Source organism: Artibeus jamaicensis, unplaced genomic scaffold (genome assembly GCF_021234435.1).
Source record: "Artibeus jamaicensis isolate MK-2021 breed Jamaican fruit bat unplaced genomic scaffold, CSHL_Jam_final contig_482, whole genome shotgun sequence".
NCBI classification, from domain to species: Eukaryota; Metazoa; Chordata; class Mammalia; order Chiroptera; family Phyllostomidae; genus Artibeus; species Artibeus jamaicensis.
Genome location: NW_026521857.1, coordinates 10035517 through 10054423, shown reverse-complemented (window position 1 = coordinate 10054423; position 18907 = coordinate 10035517). Strand labels below are relative to the sequence as shown.

At 39.4% G+C, this 18907-nt stretch overlaps 1 protein-coding gene across 2 annotated transcripts in view; it reads right to left on the bottom strand.

Annotated features, from left to right (window-relative positions):
• Positions 1–18907, bottom strand: part of CDKAL1 (CDK5 regulatory subunit associated protein 1 like 1) — a 667880-nt gene that overhangs the window by 129891 nt on the left and 519082 nt on the right. For both annotated transcript variants that reach the window (XM_053668249.1, XM_053668248.1), the window contains one exon: positions 17035–17097. In XM_053668249.1, the coding sequence (XP_053524224.1) occupies positions 17035–17097 (63 nt within the window). The remainder of the gene's footprint in view (positions 1–17034; positions 17098–18907) is intronic.

The window sequence follows — 18907 nt, the reverse complement described above, 5'->3', positions numbered from 1 at the left end:
CCAGAGATGTTCACAACATAAAGACAAGGAGTCAAAGTAGATCAATCTAAGGAGCAGAAACAAATAAGAAAAGTCACCTAAAATGGGGAGACAAAGAAACATCCCCAAATTGAAAGGAAAGAAGGAATCCCCAAAAAGAGTGCTAAATAAAACTGAGGCAAGCAAACTATCAGGCATTGAGTTCAAAACAATGGTAATAAAGATGCTCAATGAACTCAGTGAGAACTAAAAAGAACTCCAGGGAAGCTACAAGAAACATACTGTGAATTACACCAGCATGAAAAAGGACAGAGAAATGATCATGAAAGAGCCAAGAGGAAATGAAGAATATAATATCTGAAAGAAGAACACAGTAGAAGGAATCAAAAGCAGACCAGATGAAGGAGAGGAATGAATCAGTGAGCTGGAGAACAAGGTAGAAAAAAATTCCTAGACAGAGCAACAAAATGAAAAAAGACTAAAAAAGAATGATGAGAGTTTAAGGATGCTGCAGGACAGCATGAAACATGATAATATCCCTATCATAGGGATACCAGAAAGAGAAGAGGAGCAAGGGATAGAAAATCTGTTTTAAAAAGTTATGACAGAAAACTCCCCTGACTTGATGAAAGGAAAAGTCATGCAAGCTCAGGAAGCACAAAGGGTCCCAATCAAGATGAACCCAAAAAGGCCCACTCCAAGACACACCATAATTTAAATGGCTAAATTTAAAGACAGAGAATATTAAAGGCAGCTAGGGAGAAACAGCTAGTAACACTCTGATAAGGCTATTAGCTGATTACTCAAAAACACTACAAGTCAGAAGAGATTAGCAGGAAATATTCTAAGCAATGAAAACCAAAGGCCTGCAACCGAGACTACTCTGTCCAGCAAGGCTCTCAATTAAAATGGAAGGCCAAATAAGGAGCTTCCTGGACAAAAGAAGCTTCAAAGAATACATCTCCACCAAACTAGCATTGCAAGAGTTGCTAAAGGAACTCCCTTAAAAGATGAAGGAAAATAGATAGAGAGGGGAACACAGATACAATGGGGAAAATGGCAATGAATAAGTACCTATGAATAATAACCTTAACTGTTAATAGATTAAATCTCCAATTGAAAGACCCAGGATAGCTGAAGGAATGGGAAAACAGGACCTGCACCTATGCTGTCTACAAGAGACCCACCTCAAAACAAAAGAGCTACATATGCTGAAAGTGAAGAGATAGGAAAAACTATTCTAGGCAAACAGACATGAGAAAAGAGCAGGGGTGGCAATATTTATATCAGACGAAATAGATTTCAAAACAAAGGCCATAAAACGAGACCCAGAAGGACACTTTATAATACTTAAAGGAATAATCCACCATGAAGATATAATCCTTGTAAACATATATGCACCCAACACAGGAGCACCCAAATATGTTAGGATGATCTTGGAGAACTTCAAGAAAGATATCGACAGCAACACACTCACAGTAGTGGATTTTAACACCCTACTGTCAACAATGGACAGATCTTCCAAACAAAGGATCACCAAGGACATTGTGGCTCTGAACAACACTCTAGAGTCTAGATCAAATTAGCTTAATTGATATATAGAGAACATTTCAACCCAAAGAAACAAAATATACGTTCTTTTCAAATGCACATAGATTATTTTCAAGGATAGACCCCATGGTAGGACACAAAACGAGCCTCAGTAAATTGAAGAAAATTGAAATCATATCAAGGATTGTCTCAGAATACAATGGCTTGAAACTAGAAACCAACCTCAAGGAAAAAACTCAAAAACATTCAAATTCAAGGAGACAATAATATGCTATTAAATAACAAAAGAGTTATCAATGAAATTAAGGAGTAAATAAACACTTCTGGAAACAAATGAAAATGAACACGTAAGAGCCAAAAACCTATTGGACACAGCGAAGGCAGTCCTGAGAGGGAAGTTCACAGCCATATAGTCCTACCTAAAGAAGATAGAAAAATATCAAATAAACAACCTAACCCCACAGTTATTAGAGCTAGAGGAACAACAACAAAGTCCAGAGTGAGTGGAAGGAAGAAAATAATCAAGATCAGAGCAGAATTAAATGACACAGAGACTAAAATAATTCAGAGGATCAATAAAGCCAGGAGCTGGTTCCTTGACAAGATGAACAAAATCGACAAGCCTTTAACCAGACTCATATAAAAAAACAAAAAAACAAAAAAAAAAAAAACAGAGAGAAAAAGAGGACCCAAATACAAGGCCACTGTACAGGCCCAAATCAAAACAGTCTGGTACTAGCATAAGAACAGACACAATGATTACTGGAATAGAACAGGGAGCCCGGAAATAAGTCCATGTCTCTGTGGTCAATTAATAATTGACAAAAGGGGCAGGAGAATAAAATAGCCTGTTCAACAAATGGTATTGGGGGAACTGGACAGCTACGTGCAAAAAAAATAAAACTAGGCCACCAACTTACACCATACACCAGAATAAACTCAAAATGGATAAAAGACTTAAACATAAGCCATGACACCATAAAAGTCCTACAGGAAAATACAGGCAGGAACATCTCAGATATTCCATGCAGCAATTTTCACTGATATGTTCCCTAGAGCAAGTGACGTAAAGAAAAGAATAAACAAATGGGACTACATCAAATTATAAAGCTTCTGCATGGCTAAAGAAACCATCATCAAAATGAAAAGGAAGCCAACTGCATGGGAAAACACATTTGCCAATGATACCTTGGACAAGGGTTTGATCTCCAAAATATATAAAGAACTAATACGACTCAACACCCGGAAGACAAACAATCCAAGTAAAATATAGTCAAAGGACTTGAACAGACATTTCTCCAAGGAGGACATACAGAGGGCCCAGAAACATATGGACAATCACTAGCCATAAGAGAGATGAAAATTAAAACCACGATGAGATACAAACAATAAGCACTGGTGATACTGTGGGAAAAAAAGGAACCCTAGTTAACTTTCGGTGGGAATGCAGACTGCTGTAGCCACTGTGGAAAACAGTATAGAATTTCCTCAGAAAACTAAAGATGAAACTGCCTTACGACCCAGTGACCCACTGCTGGGACTATACCCTAAGAATCCTGAAACACCAATTCAAAGAACCTATGCACCCCTATGTTCATAGCAGCACAATTTACAATAGCCAAGTGCTGGAAACAGCCTAAGTGCCTGTCAGTAAATGAATGGATTAAAAAAACCGTGACACATTTACACAATGGAATACTACACAGCAGAAAGAAAGAAGGAGTTCCTACCTTTTCCAGCCGCATGGATGGAACTGGAGAATATTATCTTAAGTGAAATAAGCCAGGTGGTAAACGACAAATACCACATGATCTCACCTATAAGAGGAACCTAATGAACAAAACAAATGAGCAACATAGAACCAGAGGCATGGAAACAAGGAACAAACTGACAGGGACCAGAGAGGAGGAGGGTGGGAGATAAGGAGCTAACAAGGGGAAGGTTCCAGTCAAGGAACAAGTATAAAGGACCCATGGACATGGACAACAGGGTGGGGACTGACTGTGGGAGCAGGGAGTGGGAGACAATGGGGGCAAACTGTGACAACTCTAATAGAATAGCAATAATTAGCAATAAAACAGACAAAAATCCCTGCTTCCATTCTGTTAACCATAATTTTGCATTAATAATAATAATAGCACATGTTATTTATTGAGAGCATACTATGTGCTGAGTACTAGCAGTGAGGCTGACATTCTTGTAGCTATCACCTTACTGCAAGAATAACTGAGATTCGCTGAGCACTTACTATTTGCTGCTGCTGCTCTACAGGCTCTCCGGATTATCCTTTTGGCACTCCCCCAGGGCAGATACTAGCAAATTTCATTAACTGTAAAACGCACATTCCTTCTTTACCATTTTAGCCCCTTTCAACTTTTGATATATCTTCTAATCAGTGAGATCTCAACATCATAATGGCTGTGTTGTTGTGATGAATGGCACGTCACATGATTATCAGTGTTTTCGAATCAGAAAACTTAAGTGTCTTGCCAAGGTCATAGAGCTGGTATGTGTAGGATTCAGAAATTGAAGTTATAAATGTGGAGGTAGCTAAAACCAAATTATTCTATTTTTGTGGCTATTTCTGACAACTGAGTAGCCACACTCGAAAGGGAAACGTAAATTAAAACTGGAAGAAGATACTATTTTTCTTTAACAGGAAAGGATTTTAAAAGGCATGGCAAGGTGTGGTGGGACTAGCACTGTTTTCCAACGGTGATGGGAGGGGGCATTAGAGCATCTTGTTTAGTGGGTGTCTAGCAAACCCTGTCATGATTTACCATGCACACTTCTAATCCAGCCATGCTGCTTCTGGAAATTTACTATACAGTTGATATTTAAATGGGCACAAACAGCATATTTGTGTGATTATACACTGTAGCACTGCCTGTAAGATCAAAAGATCAGAAGCCACCCAAAGATCCATCGGCAAGAGTCTAGTTAGATAAAGACGAGGGACACTTGGTACAGAGCATGCACATCTATTTAAAACCGAAAACAAAGGGCCATTCTTTATGTCCTGATTCATACTGTCTCCAAGACATGCTGTGAAGTGAAAAAGAAGCAAAAGAATTTGTAGTATATTAATATTTGAATTAAAAAGCATATAGCTATATAAAAACACACATATAGGTATGTGCCTATATATGTAAAAAAAATGTAAAGGTATAAACACAAAACCAGAACTAGTGGCTGGCTTCGGAAAGGAGCACAGGGAACTGTAAGGCAGGGTTAGGAGAGAGGATTTCTTTGAATATTGTATTAAGTGCATTGTTACTTATTTTATAACTAAAAACCAAAACTAACTTGGCACATCCTCCCACAGCTGTGGACATTACTACTGGAACATTCTAACTATGCAATGACATGGTCAGAGCCCACATTGGTAATTATTACACTGGAATTTAACCAGGAATTTGTTGTGAGATAGTATGGTACGTGGCTCAAAAGAAAAATAAAACACACTTCATATATATCACACATTAAAGTCTATTCCATAATTCAGGGTCTTTCCCTAGAGGGGAGAAGCAGACGAGATAATACTCCCTCCTACAGACATTCACAGTGTAGCAAGGTGAACCAGTCGTGTCAACACCCAACACCTAACACAGGAAAGCATTATTATTACTATGCAGTATTTGTTGCCAACTTGCCTGACTGCCTCATAAATTATAAGCATCTTACCCCAGTTACTGTGCCTGTCCCCTAGGAAAAAAAACTTATGTTTCTTGAATGGAACTGACTTCTGAGAGCATGAAAAGTGAAATAATAAAGACATATGCATGCCCTTGTGGTAGCATAAGAACAATTTTCTGTGTGTATCAAAAAAAGATGCAAAGAAGGTGAAAATACACTGGACCTTACAGGAGGCATGCGGGCCTCTCCTCACCTAAACGGGAGCGGTGGGATGGGGGAGAGCGGCAGGGCTACACGGGCTCTCAGGCCCTTCACAGCTCCACAGTGTAAGACCGGGAAGGGAGAGTGGACGAACCCAGCGCTGAGTTTTCATATTACTGCCTCCAAAGGACGGGCAGTCGGTAGCAGAATGCACCGTGTTGAAGTCTCTAAGAATTATGCCCACAAGCAGAAACATAACGGAGGGTAAAAAGCAAGAACCTCCAAGAAACTGTGCAGAGAAATGTAAAAGTAAGTAAAACAGTAACAAAGATGAATACAAAGAAGGGGTACGGGAAGATAATCAGCTGGTATTGAGACAAAACGGAAAAAATGAGGGAAAGCACACTGTGGAGGAGGCGGGCAAACCCAGAGACCTTAGCTACACCAACTTAAAACTCTATTTTAAATTAAATTAGAAAAAGAGAGTGTTGATAAGAAATAAAATGTTAGGAATAAAGACTAACAAGCTGCTTCAAAATTATCCCCAGTCAAAAAACTCTAAATTGAATTAGAGAGATTTCTGTTTTATGCATAGCAACTGGATTATTATACTTTACAGTAATTAAAAATGAAATATTCTTCCTTACCCATGTGTTCCATATAATAATAGGATTAAATTAAAAAGAACTTGAGTTTTTAAAACTCTTTTATTTTTATTTGACACATGTGGATTTAAAATACCTCTGGAATTCTGAAAGGCACCCAAAGGTACACTGTTAAATAATGGAAAATATGAACAATCATTAGAAGAAGCTAGGGTAACTTATTTCCTTCCCAGATGCTGAAACTCTCTTGTTTTCCAATGTCAAGAGAAGACTGCTAATGTACCCATTAAAAAAGCACAATAGATGCTAACTGTAATCACGTCTTCCTAATCTTGCACAAATACCCTAGAGAGAAGAAATTATTGGCCCACAGAAATACTTTCATTTCACTATTCTTTGTTGAGAGCACTGTGGAAATTGTACAAGTCGAATCTGTACTGAAGGCTGGTAATGATATGAGATGACGTGGGCTGGGGGTCTTTCTGTCGCTGTTAATAATGTGCCGAGGAAGACACAGGCCAGGCGTGCACGCCCACGCCTTAATCAGCATCAGCCTACACTCCACCAATCACAGGACCCTCGACAGTCTGCAAACCCGGGCAGCAGAGCTGGAGAAGAAGGACAGCAGTAACAGCTCCCTCGTTTCTCTACTGGATGCCTGTATGACTTGTTGTGAGCACCACTAGCATTACTGCTTCTCAGTACATCTCAATAAAAATAACTTCAGCTACAATGAAGCCATTAATTATAATTTATGGTAATGTGTTGCTGAGAAACAAATTATATTTTTCAGGGGGGATATAAAATTCTTCCTTGAAAATAAAGTATGGATACTTTTTAATTTAATATCTTTGTATTTTCCAAGCAACTTTCTAGACAGATTTCCCAAGTTAAAATGTTGTCGTTTGATTTTTTTTTTTAAGTTAAATGTTTGTTGATTTTAGGGAGAATGGAATGGAGAGTTGAGAGAAATATTAATGTGAGAGAGACACATCGACTGGTTGCCTGCTGTACACGTCCTGACAGGGCTTTGAACCCACAACCTAGCTATGTGCCCTGACAGGGAATCAAACCCCCAACCTTCTGGTGTCCAGGGTGATGATCCAACCAACTGAACCACACCAGCCAGGATCTGTCATAAGATTTTAGAGAACTAAAGTCAAATCAGTGAGTTGTTTTATCTTTTTAAATAAAATAGAAAATGTTTAGAAAAACTACACATGACCTAAGCTGGCCTCTGATCCAGGGGCCGGGCACCTTATATAAGGATGGAATGAGGAAGAGGAACACGTTTTCTCAGGCTCTTCACATTAAATACAGGGGCGAATTTAAAATAATTTTTTAAAAATTTTTCTTCATTTTGGATGTTTTCCTTTACATCTTTCTGTCTCAATTTGCTGAGTGAAATAATGTAGTAGATATACCGTTAGGATTGTCAGATAATAACAAGACATCCAGTTAAATGTAAAGTTCAGATAGATGAATATATTTTTATTATAAATATGTTACACAGATTGTGGAGGGTCATATACTAAAACCCCCCCCACAAAAACAATAACAAAACCCCCTACAGTTTCTCACCCCCCAGTTACTTAACTGGGTATCCTGTATTTTTATTTGCTAACTCTGGCGATGCTGGCATACCAAGTGGACTGTGTTCTAGCCGCGTGTTATGCCAGGTGGGTGGGGAAGGCTGGGAAGAGGCAGTGCCCGCTGGTGGTGAGACACAGGAAAAGGGTATGAGTATGATGAGAGATTGTGACTGGGTGCAAAGACCGATGACAGGGGACAAGTGGTGGAAAACAAGATGCCCAGGGATGCGGGGTACATGCATGTCCTCTGGCTCTTGGTACAGTGCAGTTCCTCTGCCCTTTGCTGGGTTCTTCCTTCTGCTAGTGAATTTCATAAAGGCAGTGTATCACCAATGACAGTAGAAACTGAGATATTTTTAGACTTGATAAATAATTTGAAAATACAGTAATTGCCATATATATGTAGATCTTTTATTTTTAAATCAATGCTTTTGCAATATATAGAAAGTTAGCAAGGGATTTGATCATGAACTTTACTTTTTCTCTATTACTAATAATCCTGGGACAGCCTGTGAGGGGAGAGAATAGGACATTCTTAAATAATGACCTGGGAAACTCTTTTCTATATCATGACCCTGTAATGGGGTTCTGAGCTGGAGGTCCCCCCAAAATGGAGCAAATACCCATAGCTGTCACTTGGGGGAAGAGGGAAGTGGAGCAGGGCCACGGAGAGTGCTTTCATATCTGAAGAACCTGGCCAGTGTTTTAATATTTTTAAAATCTGTGCCTGCCTGGAGCCAGGGAGATCGGTGTGACTCTAACCCATGATGCGATGTAGCCAGAGGGGCTTCCTGTGCCTGTGACAGGGGCTTAGAGGTGGCTCCTACATCACGGGCCACGTTTGCCTGGACTAACAACAGCAGCCAAGAAAGGCAGAAGAAACCAGACTACTGCCAGGTGTGACCCAGTATGGGAGGAGCCAGAAATGGGGTTACAGAGGAAGATCTGTGCCAGGATTTAATCCCAGGCACAGCAGCCATGCTGGGGCTTAACCGTGTGGCTTGGGATTGAGGAGAGGGGCTCTCTTGACCATGTAGCTTAGAAAGAAACAGAAAAGCAGGATGTAGCAGTCATGCAGGGCTCTTGACCATGCAGCTGGGGAAGGAGAAGCCTCTTGACCATGTAGCAGCACTGCAGGGTCTTGGCCACGTGCAGTTTAAAAGACTGCGGAAGGATGGCCTGGCCCACCGTGAGGATGCAGTTTGGGATTAAGAACAGGAGCCTGGCTGAGCTCTGGACTTCTGTCTCTTTTCCTGAGAACCCCTCAATGGCCTGATTTGGCCAGGGGAGGTAGGACTGTGTGTGTTTCTAAAGGGAGTGAGACTCAATGGCAACATTCTGCCATTACTCTAAACCTGTATAACTTTTGAATAAACAATTCGTTTCCCTTTTACCAAACTGGCACTGAAAGTCAGTTTTTATCTGTGGCAGGCAAGAGGAACCCAGAGTAGCAAAACCCACGGGGGTTGGGGAAGGCTGTTTCTGCTGCAACCCCACCTACCTATAAAAGGCAGTTCCAAGTGCTAGCTGATGTCCTGGTAATGTAACAGGACAGCCTTCTGCCTGTTTCTGGCCTGCCCTGAGAGCATTTTCTCATATCCGTGTACCATGACTTCAGCTGACCTCTCCTCAACCCTTCCCTGTGCTTTAGGTTTTGGGTTCTGCCCTGTTCCTCTGGCTTGAACATCCCCTGTCGTGTTGGTCCTAAAGAACGCCAGCACTGCACTGCCCGCCTGCCCCCCCTCCCACTCACCATGGGGAGTTGAGGAGAAAGGCAAGGTAGGGCTCTGTTAGGAGCAGAGTGCCTGATGGTGCCCAATCATCATCCACTGGTCTCTGATGCTACTGGCCCAGATGTCCAGCTTGAATCAAGTTTCCTTCGCCCCATGCTGAGGGTGAATTAATCAGGAGGGGAAGACTGGAGGTGAGGGTGGTGGTTTTTAGGATAAGCTTGGCTGCTCAATCGGCTGCTTTAGAGGAAGGTCATTAAGTGAATCCTCAGTGTTCTCTCCCTTTCTATTACTATACCCTGTCTATCCTTATTCCTTTCCACACTCCTATTTCTACGTAAAGTTTACTATTTAGATTTAGATTTAGATTTGGGGTTGGGCAGAGAGAGGCAGGGTATGAAGGCCCACTTCAGGCTTGAGCCTAAGTTGTGTTTGTCAGTCCACCTTTTATTAGAGCGTCTTACACAGTGCGTGGTTCAGTTACTTGTGGCAGAGGGGTGGTGGGCATGGACTCCGTAGTCTGACCTCTCTACAACTTCCCAGACGTGTGACCTTGAGCAGTTACTTAGTCTGTCTCAGTTTCTTTATCTGTAAAAGGGACATAATAAGAGTGCTCATCTACTGGTTGCTCTAAAACTCGATGAGTCATACGTGCACGTAAAGCTTTGAAGATGGCGCCCATTACATGCTGTGCTTTAAACAGTTGAATAGTAACAATAACAGTGAAATTGTGCTTTAAACAGTTGAATAGTAACAATAACAGTGAAATAATCCACTGGATTCAATTCTCCTTGTCAATTCTCAGGGTAACTGGCAGAGCAGAGTTCTGGCATCTATGGGTCCCCGGATATACCATTTCAATAATAGTAAAATCTCTGCCATTTATGCATACTTCCAATATTACCCATCTCAGTGGATAAAGTAACAAAATAAATTAAACTAACATGTAGAAATGTTTTAGAACAATGCCATATTAGAAGAAAAAGAGAAAAAAACATAAAAATAATATCAAATGTAGGCTCAAAATACATGATCTGCTACTCAACTTGAATCAGAAATTGGGAAGTGTGAGAAATGAGGAAAATGCTTTTGGATCAGATTGGCACAGATCAGAGAGCAAAAGGGCGGCTACGGAAATCTGTTGAGGTAGGAAACAGCTGAACCGTGCCTGCATCTTCTGTAACAATTACACGGTCACCTTGAGAAAGAAGATATTTTAACAAATAAAGCAGAGGTTTTACACTGAGAACTCCTTTACTTAGTATTCCTTTATTCTGAGACTGAATTATCCATTTGGCTTTTGAGTGGAGTTGATGGGGCGAATAAACGGGTTTAATATTTAAAGTGCTCACTTCCTTGTGTTTCAAGGCCATGACTAGACCATGGTTTTAGTATGACATGTGAAAATATAACAGTAAGGGAAGTCAATCAATGAGACACTCATCCAATCATTCCTGGTATTTAGCAACATCCCTAAAATTACTTTTTAAACATTTTGCAGTCTTTGCCAAAGATGGGGAATAGAGTTAAGTGCACAAATGGATTTTGCAGAGAACTGTTTTAAGCATGGCATAAACATGCCAAATCAATAACTTGTTTCTTTATCTGCATGTGCCATGAAAATCTGGCTATCATAGAGTGCCGGATCCATTAAAAACTGAATTTGCTATTTCCAGACAGCAGACAGCGCAAAGCTCAACAGGGCCAGCAGGCAACACTCCAAATTCCCATCTCCCTCTCTAGAAGAGCGACTCACAGCACTCTGTTGCGACATTATGTTATTCAAAGCACAGGAGATGATGAAGGCTTGACAATACTGTGGCTGCCTCAGGACTGAGTCAAATGGCCATTATTTTTCAAATGCAAAGTGACTTTTATCTTAAATCAGTAGACAAATCTGATTAATAGAGAAATGTAAATCAATACATGATTTCCAAAATAAACCTATTCTATTTCCTTAAGGTATGATATATGTATTTATGAAACAATGTCACAGAGACCATTAGTCTCTTAGAAAAGAAAGAACAGTGGTAGAAACCAAGACTTCCCCCCTCGCTAGACTTTTGAAATATATTTTTGCTATATGCTTCTATCCAAAGCTGCAGAAAATGTTCTGCATTTTTATTTACTATATATCACTGAATGCTAGTAGATACGAATTCCCAGCCATATTTGTATTAACAACCATTCTTAAGGTTGTCTTAGGAAACATGGATTATGGAAATACACATGAATATTTTTGTATATTTAATATTGCAATTAAAAATGCACTGTACTGCCCCAGCTGATGTGCTCGGTGGATTGAGCATCAGCCTGTGAACCGAAAAGTTCTGGGTTTGATCCCCAATCAGGGCACATGCCAGTCAGGGCTCGGTCCTCAGTTGGGGGTGTGTGAGAGGCAACCTGTCGATGCTTCTCTTGCGCATAGATGTTTCTCCCCCGCTCTTTCTAAAAACCGAATAAGTAAAATCTTTTTTAAAAAAGCACACCCTGGCTGGTGTAGCTCAGTGGATTGAGCATGGGCCTGTGAATCAAAGGATCACGGTTCGATTCCCAGTCAGGGCACATGCTTGGGCTGCAGGCCAGTTCCCAGCAGGGGACGCACAAGAGGCAACCACACTTTGACGTTTCTCTTCCTCTGTCCTTCCCTTCCCCTCTAAAGATAAATACATTAAAATCTTTAAAAAATTATTAAAAAAATACATTGTACTGATATATTAACCTACTACTATTCCACTCAAGTTATGCCTAGAGTAATTCTAAAGATAAAAATATAATAATTCTCATTCAATCTTCACAGTATCTAATTATATAATGAGTAATTTGTGGGAACAGTGATTCTGCCTCCTCATCTTTCATGCTCATACACATTTTTGTCCCTTACCCGACTACCAGCACATGCTCAAACACTCTTTCACTATTTCTTTTATTAAAACAATTCTATAGTAATACTTCACTTATCCAACCTTCTGAACAACCAGCTGTTCTAAGAGAGTTTCAAGATAAATAAAATTTATTCTTATATCAATGTTTCTAAAAATAGATTACACACATCTTTACTACTTTAAAACAAAACATCTGTTTCTTGATGCAATTTAGGCCCATTTATTTTACCCTGAAACTATTAAAATGTGTGGGGATATTTGGGCATCTGGGTCCAAATTAGCTGGTCTTGGGCAGCTGCACTTTTAGAGTCCCTCTGTTAATGACTTACAGTTTTTATGGCCTTGGCCTTGCCTTCATTTAGTGTGCAGCCACTTCTTAATGAAGCTCTGACTTCTTAAAGCAATAACTACCCTCTTTTTAACTGCTGCTAGGGGTTGACTGTGGTTTGGGAAACCAGGCATCTTTGTTTGTTAGAACTTTTTTTTTTAAGTGGTCTGTGTGTGGATAGGGGACTAAAGAAGTAATGAGGTGCGGAGAGAGAATGAAACAGTAGCTCAGCCAGGCTGGGCCCAGGCTTAGCCCACTGGCAGGGTCTGGGCCGTGTTTTAGTCACAGCTGAGACAGTGGCACAAAAGACCACTGGGCTGAGTAAAGCACTCATGTTCGTTTTCCACCTCGCTCATATGCTACCTTAGCAAGGGTCTTCATACATAGCTGTTTAAAAATTTTTTTTAAAAATTTTATTGTTGTTCAAGTACAGTTGTCTGAATTTTTAAAAAACACATATGAGTTTGTTTACAGTTCAACTGATATATGTCTGTGCAGGCAGAGAATTATTAAAATAACACTAGTCTCCAAAAGAAAAACAAAAGCTTACTTCATCAATACAGGAGCTATACAGTCATGTTTCTTGTGTGTCCACTGAGTTATGTCTTCAAACATAGAAACTTATTACAATAACAAGTCACTAAAAGAAAATGAGAAACCCACCACTTCACAAAATACAGAAACTATAATGGTGACGGCCTGGTAAAGACTCGCTTTTGGTCCAGTATCTACGAATTCATACAGATGAACTGTGTTTACCAACTGTGTCAACTTCGCAGATGTTAAGAAACCACTATACACTTAAAATTTTGTATTTTTTTCCAAGTATTTTTACATTTATAATAGCTTTTTATATTAGCAGATTGTAAACACTTGTGTTTGGCTAATAAACCTAAATTTCCTCCTGAACACATAACTTTGATCAAATCTAACCATAAAGAAAAGAAGAAAGGAAGGGTAATAAGAAAGAGAGAAACATCTTTTACAGGCATAGCAATATTTTACTTCAAGCTACAGAAAGCACATGCTAATTTGCATAGCTTTCATAAAAATGTTCTAATTATACCCTAGTCTACTTACCTGTGACTTATCCAAAGGAAAAACCCAACTCCAAGTTGGCTTTCTATGACCTAGAAGGCCCGTGGCCCTGTACTTTCCTGGTAGTTAGTATGCTGTGTTTTCAGAAATTATAAGCTATGATTATTATGTTTATTAAAGTAACAGAATAAATATAATGCACAAAATGGACAGATAAATGGGAGTTATCTCTGGTTAAAGCCTTTCTACATAAATCTGTAAGAACTCCTGAAAAGGAGTTAAATAGGAACGGAACCAGAGATAACAGTCCAAAATGAAATTCTTCCAGCGTCCAGCAAGATTTGTCTTAAGAGTATAAAAAATAAATCAGGTATTTTCCTTAAGGCTCATTCTGAGTGCACATTTTGTTCTAAGCTCTGTTTGTTTTTTGCAACAGCATTTAAGAGAAAACCAACTGACCATTTACAACCCAAACAAAGGCTTTGGAGCAGGACATTAAGAAATGCACCTGGTCTGACTCAAACACCACGTTTGTTTAACCTGTGACTGTCCTGTGTCTGGGGGTCAAACAGGGGGAAGGAGATTGATTGGGGGAAGGAAAGAAGAGCAAACACAACTGATTCACAGAGAACAAAACAGTTGCACTAACTACCCTTTGTAATCACAACTGTTTTAACAGTTTCTAGTAAGCAAGACTATCATTTAAGTGACCCACTATAATTTGGGATGAAGCCCCAAGAAATTTTGCCAATGTAAGGACAGGAGTTTCATTTCTGAGTTTACTCAGCATAACGAACCCACTGAAATGTGGATAGTCCTTCTGTGGTATAAATTTACACCAAGGGGAACATTAACAATAAAAGGAATTTAGCTAGAAAGGAAAAAAATGCCATAACATTCACTACTAGGAGCAGACCAGAGTTTATTCTACTTTTGCATCTTTTTTATTATGGAATATTTCAATCACAGAAAATAAACACAGAGTAGAGTGATGAACCCCACAAACCCATCACTCAGTGTCAATAATCATCAACACAGGCCCAATCTTTTAATCTACCCTACCCACTCCCTTCCTTGAATTCTTTTTTAAAGCAAATCCCACACAGCCTATACTTTATTTTGTGTAAGTTTTCATTTATAATGCATGTGCATATTTAACCTAAAGGTCACTACAGAAATTTCACTGAGCATGACATATTTCAGCCAACCATAACCACCTCTTACAAAATGTTTTAAACTAAAACTTATCTGCCCAGAAAACTAATTTGTTTAAATATAATTGGTTAATTAAAATGACAAAGTAACTTGAATCACAACCCTCTACCATTTTATTTATGGGGAGAAAGGAACATTCTGAGACTGAGAAAATAGTGCACGCTACTCACTCCCTGTGACTTCAGTCTTCGTGGACACCGGTAAACAAGGGACAAGGTTGAAAGTAACACGGATTCACCCAGATCAAACTGGAAAAATGGAGGAGGCGACCAAGGGGCAGGAGAGCTGCCAAGGAGGAAACTTTTCCCTTTTCCTTCACTACACATACGAATGAAACAGAATGCCAATAGGCCAAACCTTGGAAGCTTCAAAAATCACTCATCAAGTAGTCTAGCTACTTACAATAATTTATTACCGGTCTCAAAGCAAAGATCAAAAGGAACCCCATCTAGCACTTATATTCAATTCCTCACTGCCTGATGACTAATTTGTAGAGGAACGAAGTCTTCACAAGGGAAGCCAAAATAATCTGAGGTGACTTTGATACAATGCCACAAAGGATATGAAGAGGAAGCTGGTAGAAGCTGCAAATGGCTAAGTTCCATTAAGAGTTCTAATAAAAGAATAGTGGAATTTCCCTTAACTGTGAATTAAAAAGATGTTAGAAGTGAGCAAATTATAGACAAGTCAGGCAAAACATTTGTCACAGTTTTGATGTTGTTAAATGTTAACTTTAGCCACTGCTACATTTATGTTCATTACAGAGTCATCTAAAAAATTCAACTGCTTTGGTGTGGCTCAGTGGACTGAGTGCTGGCCTGTGAACCAAAGTGTTGCTGGTTTGACTCCCAGTCAGGGCACATGCCTGGGTTGCAGGCCAAGGCCCCAGTTGCGGGTGAATGAGGGGCAACAACACACTGATATTTCTCTCCCTCTCCTGTCTCCCTTCCCCTCTCTCTAAAAATAAATAAATAAAATCTTAGAAAAAATTTAAAAATTCAACTTTTCCATCAGAAATCTGCCCAATCTCATTCTTTTTGCTTTTGTGTTACTCAACAGTCTGCACCTTCCGTCTGCATTGTTGGCATTGTCAGAAACTAGAGACTCTCTCGATTTCTTTCAAACAAGTTGCTATATGCTGCACAGTGATTGATACAACTTCAAAAAAGTAACCTGATATACTTTTTAGTCTTATAAATAGCCATGATGACATGGAGGAGCATAAACATCTTTTAAAAATTTTTGGTGCGTAAGTTAACTGACCACTATAGAAACACTAGAAACTATTCACATTCTTTCAAGTTCTACGAACAACTGGCACAATTTTTTCCTCCTGAATCCAGACATCTTCATATTCTCAACTGAGGAAAGTAGTTTTCACACTACTTATTTTGGCTAGTTAAAAAATCCCCACCACATGTCTTCTTGTAAATTCATAGAAAAAGATTTAAGTTTATATTAGCAATTCAACTGTGCAAATTTTTTGTTTGCTTCTGAAATCACCTCAAATTAATAGATTATTGGAACCTTACATACTGAAGAAGTTTTGGAGAACTCTCAGAAATCTTGTAATGTATTTATTTCTCTCTGAAGATGGGGTACTGAGCATTTTCTTTAAAAACAGTTATAATTTTTTTAGAGTCCTTATCTTTTACAAATGTACAGTGAAGTACTAATATAGGAAAAGATGTCTGGAAATTCTTCAAATACAGGGAATGGAGAGCATGAGGTACAAATGAATGAAGACTGGCCATGGGCACATGGAGGGATGTGTTCACAGGGTTCTACTTCACTATTTGGTCTTCTGTGTAGCAAAAGTATTGGCAGGGTTATCTCAGACACAGTGCTATCCACTGCTTTTTGTGAGGGTTTTTATTTAGAAAAATAACTTTCCATCAGGAGCGATAAAGAACCAAGAATTGGGAGTTAATATTTCAACTATCTGTACCAATTCAAAAGCCAAGTCCATCACTGGGTTGTTTGGTAAGAAAAACCCAATCAGACCAAAAAACACCCCCAAACCTATCTTTTTAGTGTCTGAGATTTCAGTGACTATGTAACTAGATTTTAATGTGAATGAAATATAATTATTTTAGTTCAAAATATAAATTTTCTGGTTTCTTTTAAAGACATAGAGTTGAAAATCAAAATAGAAATACAAATGAAATTGTTAGGTATACTATAAAATCACTATGTGCCTGGAAGGGCTGGGCCATACACTCAGAAAGACTTTTCTACTACCTGACATGCCAATCACATGCATGCATCTCTTACCTTGTGATCGTATGGGCTGTAAGAATGAAACACCCGAGAAAGATCTTTTGTCCTTTGCTTTTTCTGTAGAAAAAACACAAACATTTGCGATAAGTGGCAAAACACATACATGCATCTATATGTCTACATATCTATATTTATTTCTCTATTTGCATGAAGATAATGTTTATTTAGAGATTCCTCCCCGTGCAGGATGAGGGGCTGCAGTGTTGATATGGGATGTGTGCAATCAGAAATCAAAGCCACTTGATGGCCATGTGGGCCACTGTCACAGACCAGCCCCAACAAACTCTTCCTAGGTTTCATAATTAAAACATTGCTCATCAAAAACTCTATTGTAAATACATAACTTAAAGACTAAAAATGAAAAAAAAACTGTGAAAAGAAAAAAACTCTTTGAATTTTGTTGTAATGCCAGCTGCTGTTACTCTGAATTGGGCACCTGCATGCGTCCATTTAAACAGTATGCGTCCTTTGGGCCTCCTCATCACAGCTTGTGCCTGTCTGCGTGAGGCCACCTTTGAGCTGTCACTGCTCTACAGTCTGGGTGCCTTGCGTGGTGTTTGACACACCATAGGCACTCAATAAATATTTGCTAAATGATGAAAAAATGAAATGCCCAAGTCAGACAGGCACAGCTATGAGTATCTTTATGACCACTCCTCAACCTCACATGCGGTTATGAAAAGCAAAGCTACTTTCTGCTTCTGATGTATTTATTGTTCTCAAGTTGAACACAGGCGCTACTTAAGTCCCCTCTGCCCCTCCTGCTCCCCGGTGTTTGAACGAAGAAATGTGGGGTTCCCTATTACAGTTGACCATAAGAAGCAGCTCATTTTCTCAAACACCGTAATCTTTATTTACACCTGCCATAACCACAACGAACAATTTTGTGTATGGTTCTAGACCTGCTATGCCTGCATCTTCACACACAACTGATTACTATTACTTCCTAAGAAGGAGGGCATTCTGGGTACACTGTTCTGAAGGTTGCTTTTTCCACTTCACAATTTATCCTTGCTAAACTTAAAGGCTTGTATATCCAGATCTGCAATCCTTTATACAGAGTTCTCCCACCCAAAAACTTCGAAATCTGGAACTTTTTTCGCCAGTTCCTTGCAATTTTTAAAATTATAATGATTATCTGCACAAATATCTGCCAGATCGAGAGTGGAAAATTTTAAAAACGAAAGCATGGAAGTCCAGTTGCCAGATGGAATCGTACGCGTGTTCACCACCTCGGCAGGTATGCTGTACTGCCCCTTCTCACGAACAATGCACCAATTGGTCTTCCCGCCGAGAGTGAACGAGAGAAGAAATGGCAGCTTAAGTTGGAAAATCTTAATTTCTCTTTTCCATTTAAAGGTTCAGATATTTATAAATTTACAGAACAGATAAAACATTTTTAAAACAGACACCAAACATCTTCCTAGGTCTCAATTATAGAATTTATTTCTTGTACCTCACAGGGTTAGACACCACCACATATTAAAATTCTGTCAGGAGAGTGGCCCGTTCGTCTTTAATTCTGCCTGTGTTGCTTTCGGTTCTATTTCGTTCATTTTAATCCAACTACCAAGTAAATGAGCTTCTTTGTCCTTCACTTGAGAGTGAATCCCTTCCTGGTACCCATGTTTCCTAGTGGCTGAATGAGTATGTCTGTCTCCCTGCCCAATGCCAGGGATCTAAGCAGATTCCCCTCTGGGTTCTACCTGATCCTCTGTAGCCACTTGGCTGAGTATTTGAGTCTGCTACAAATTAAGACCTTGCATCAGAGTCCTTTGTACACAATCATGGTTTCCCACAGACCAGTTTCCCTATTTCAGAACAGTCTGTGGAGCCACAGTTCCAGCTGGCAGTCTTTCCAATCATT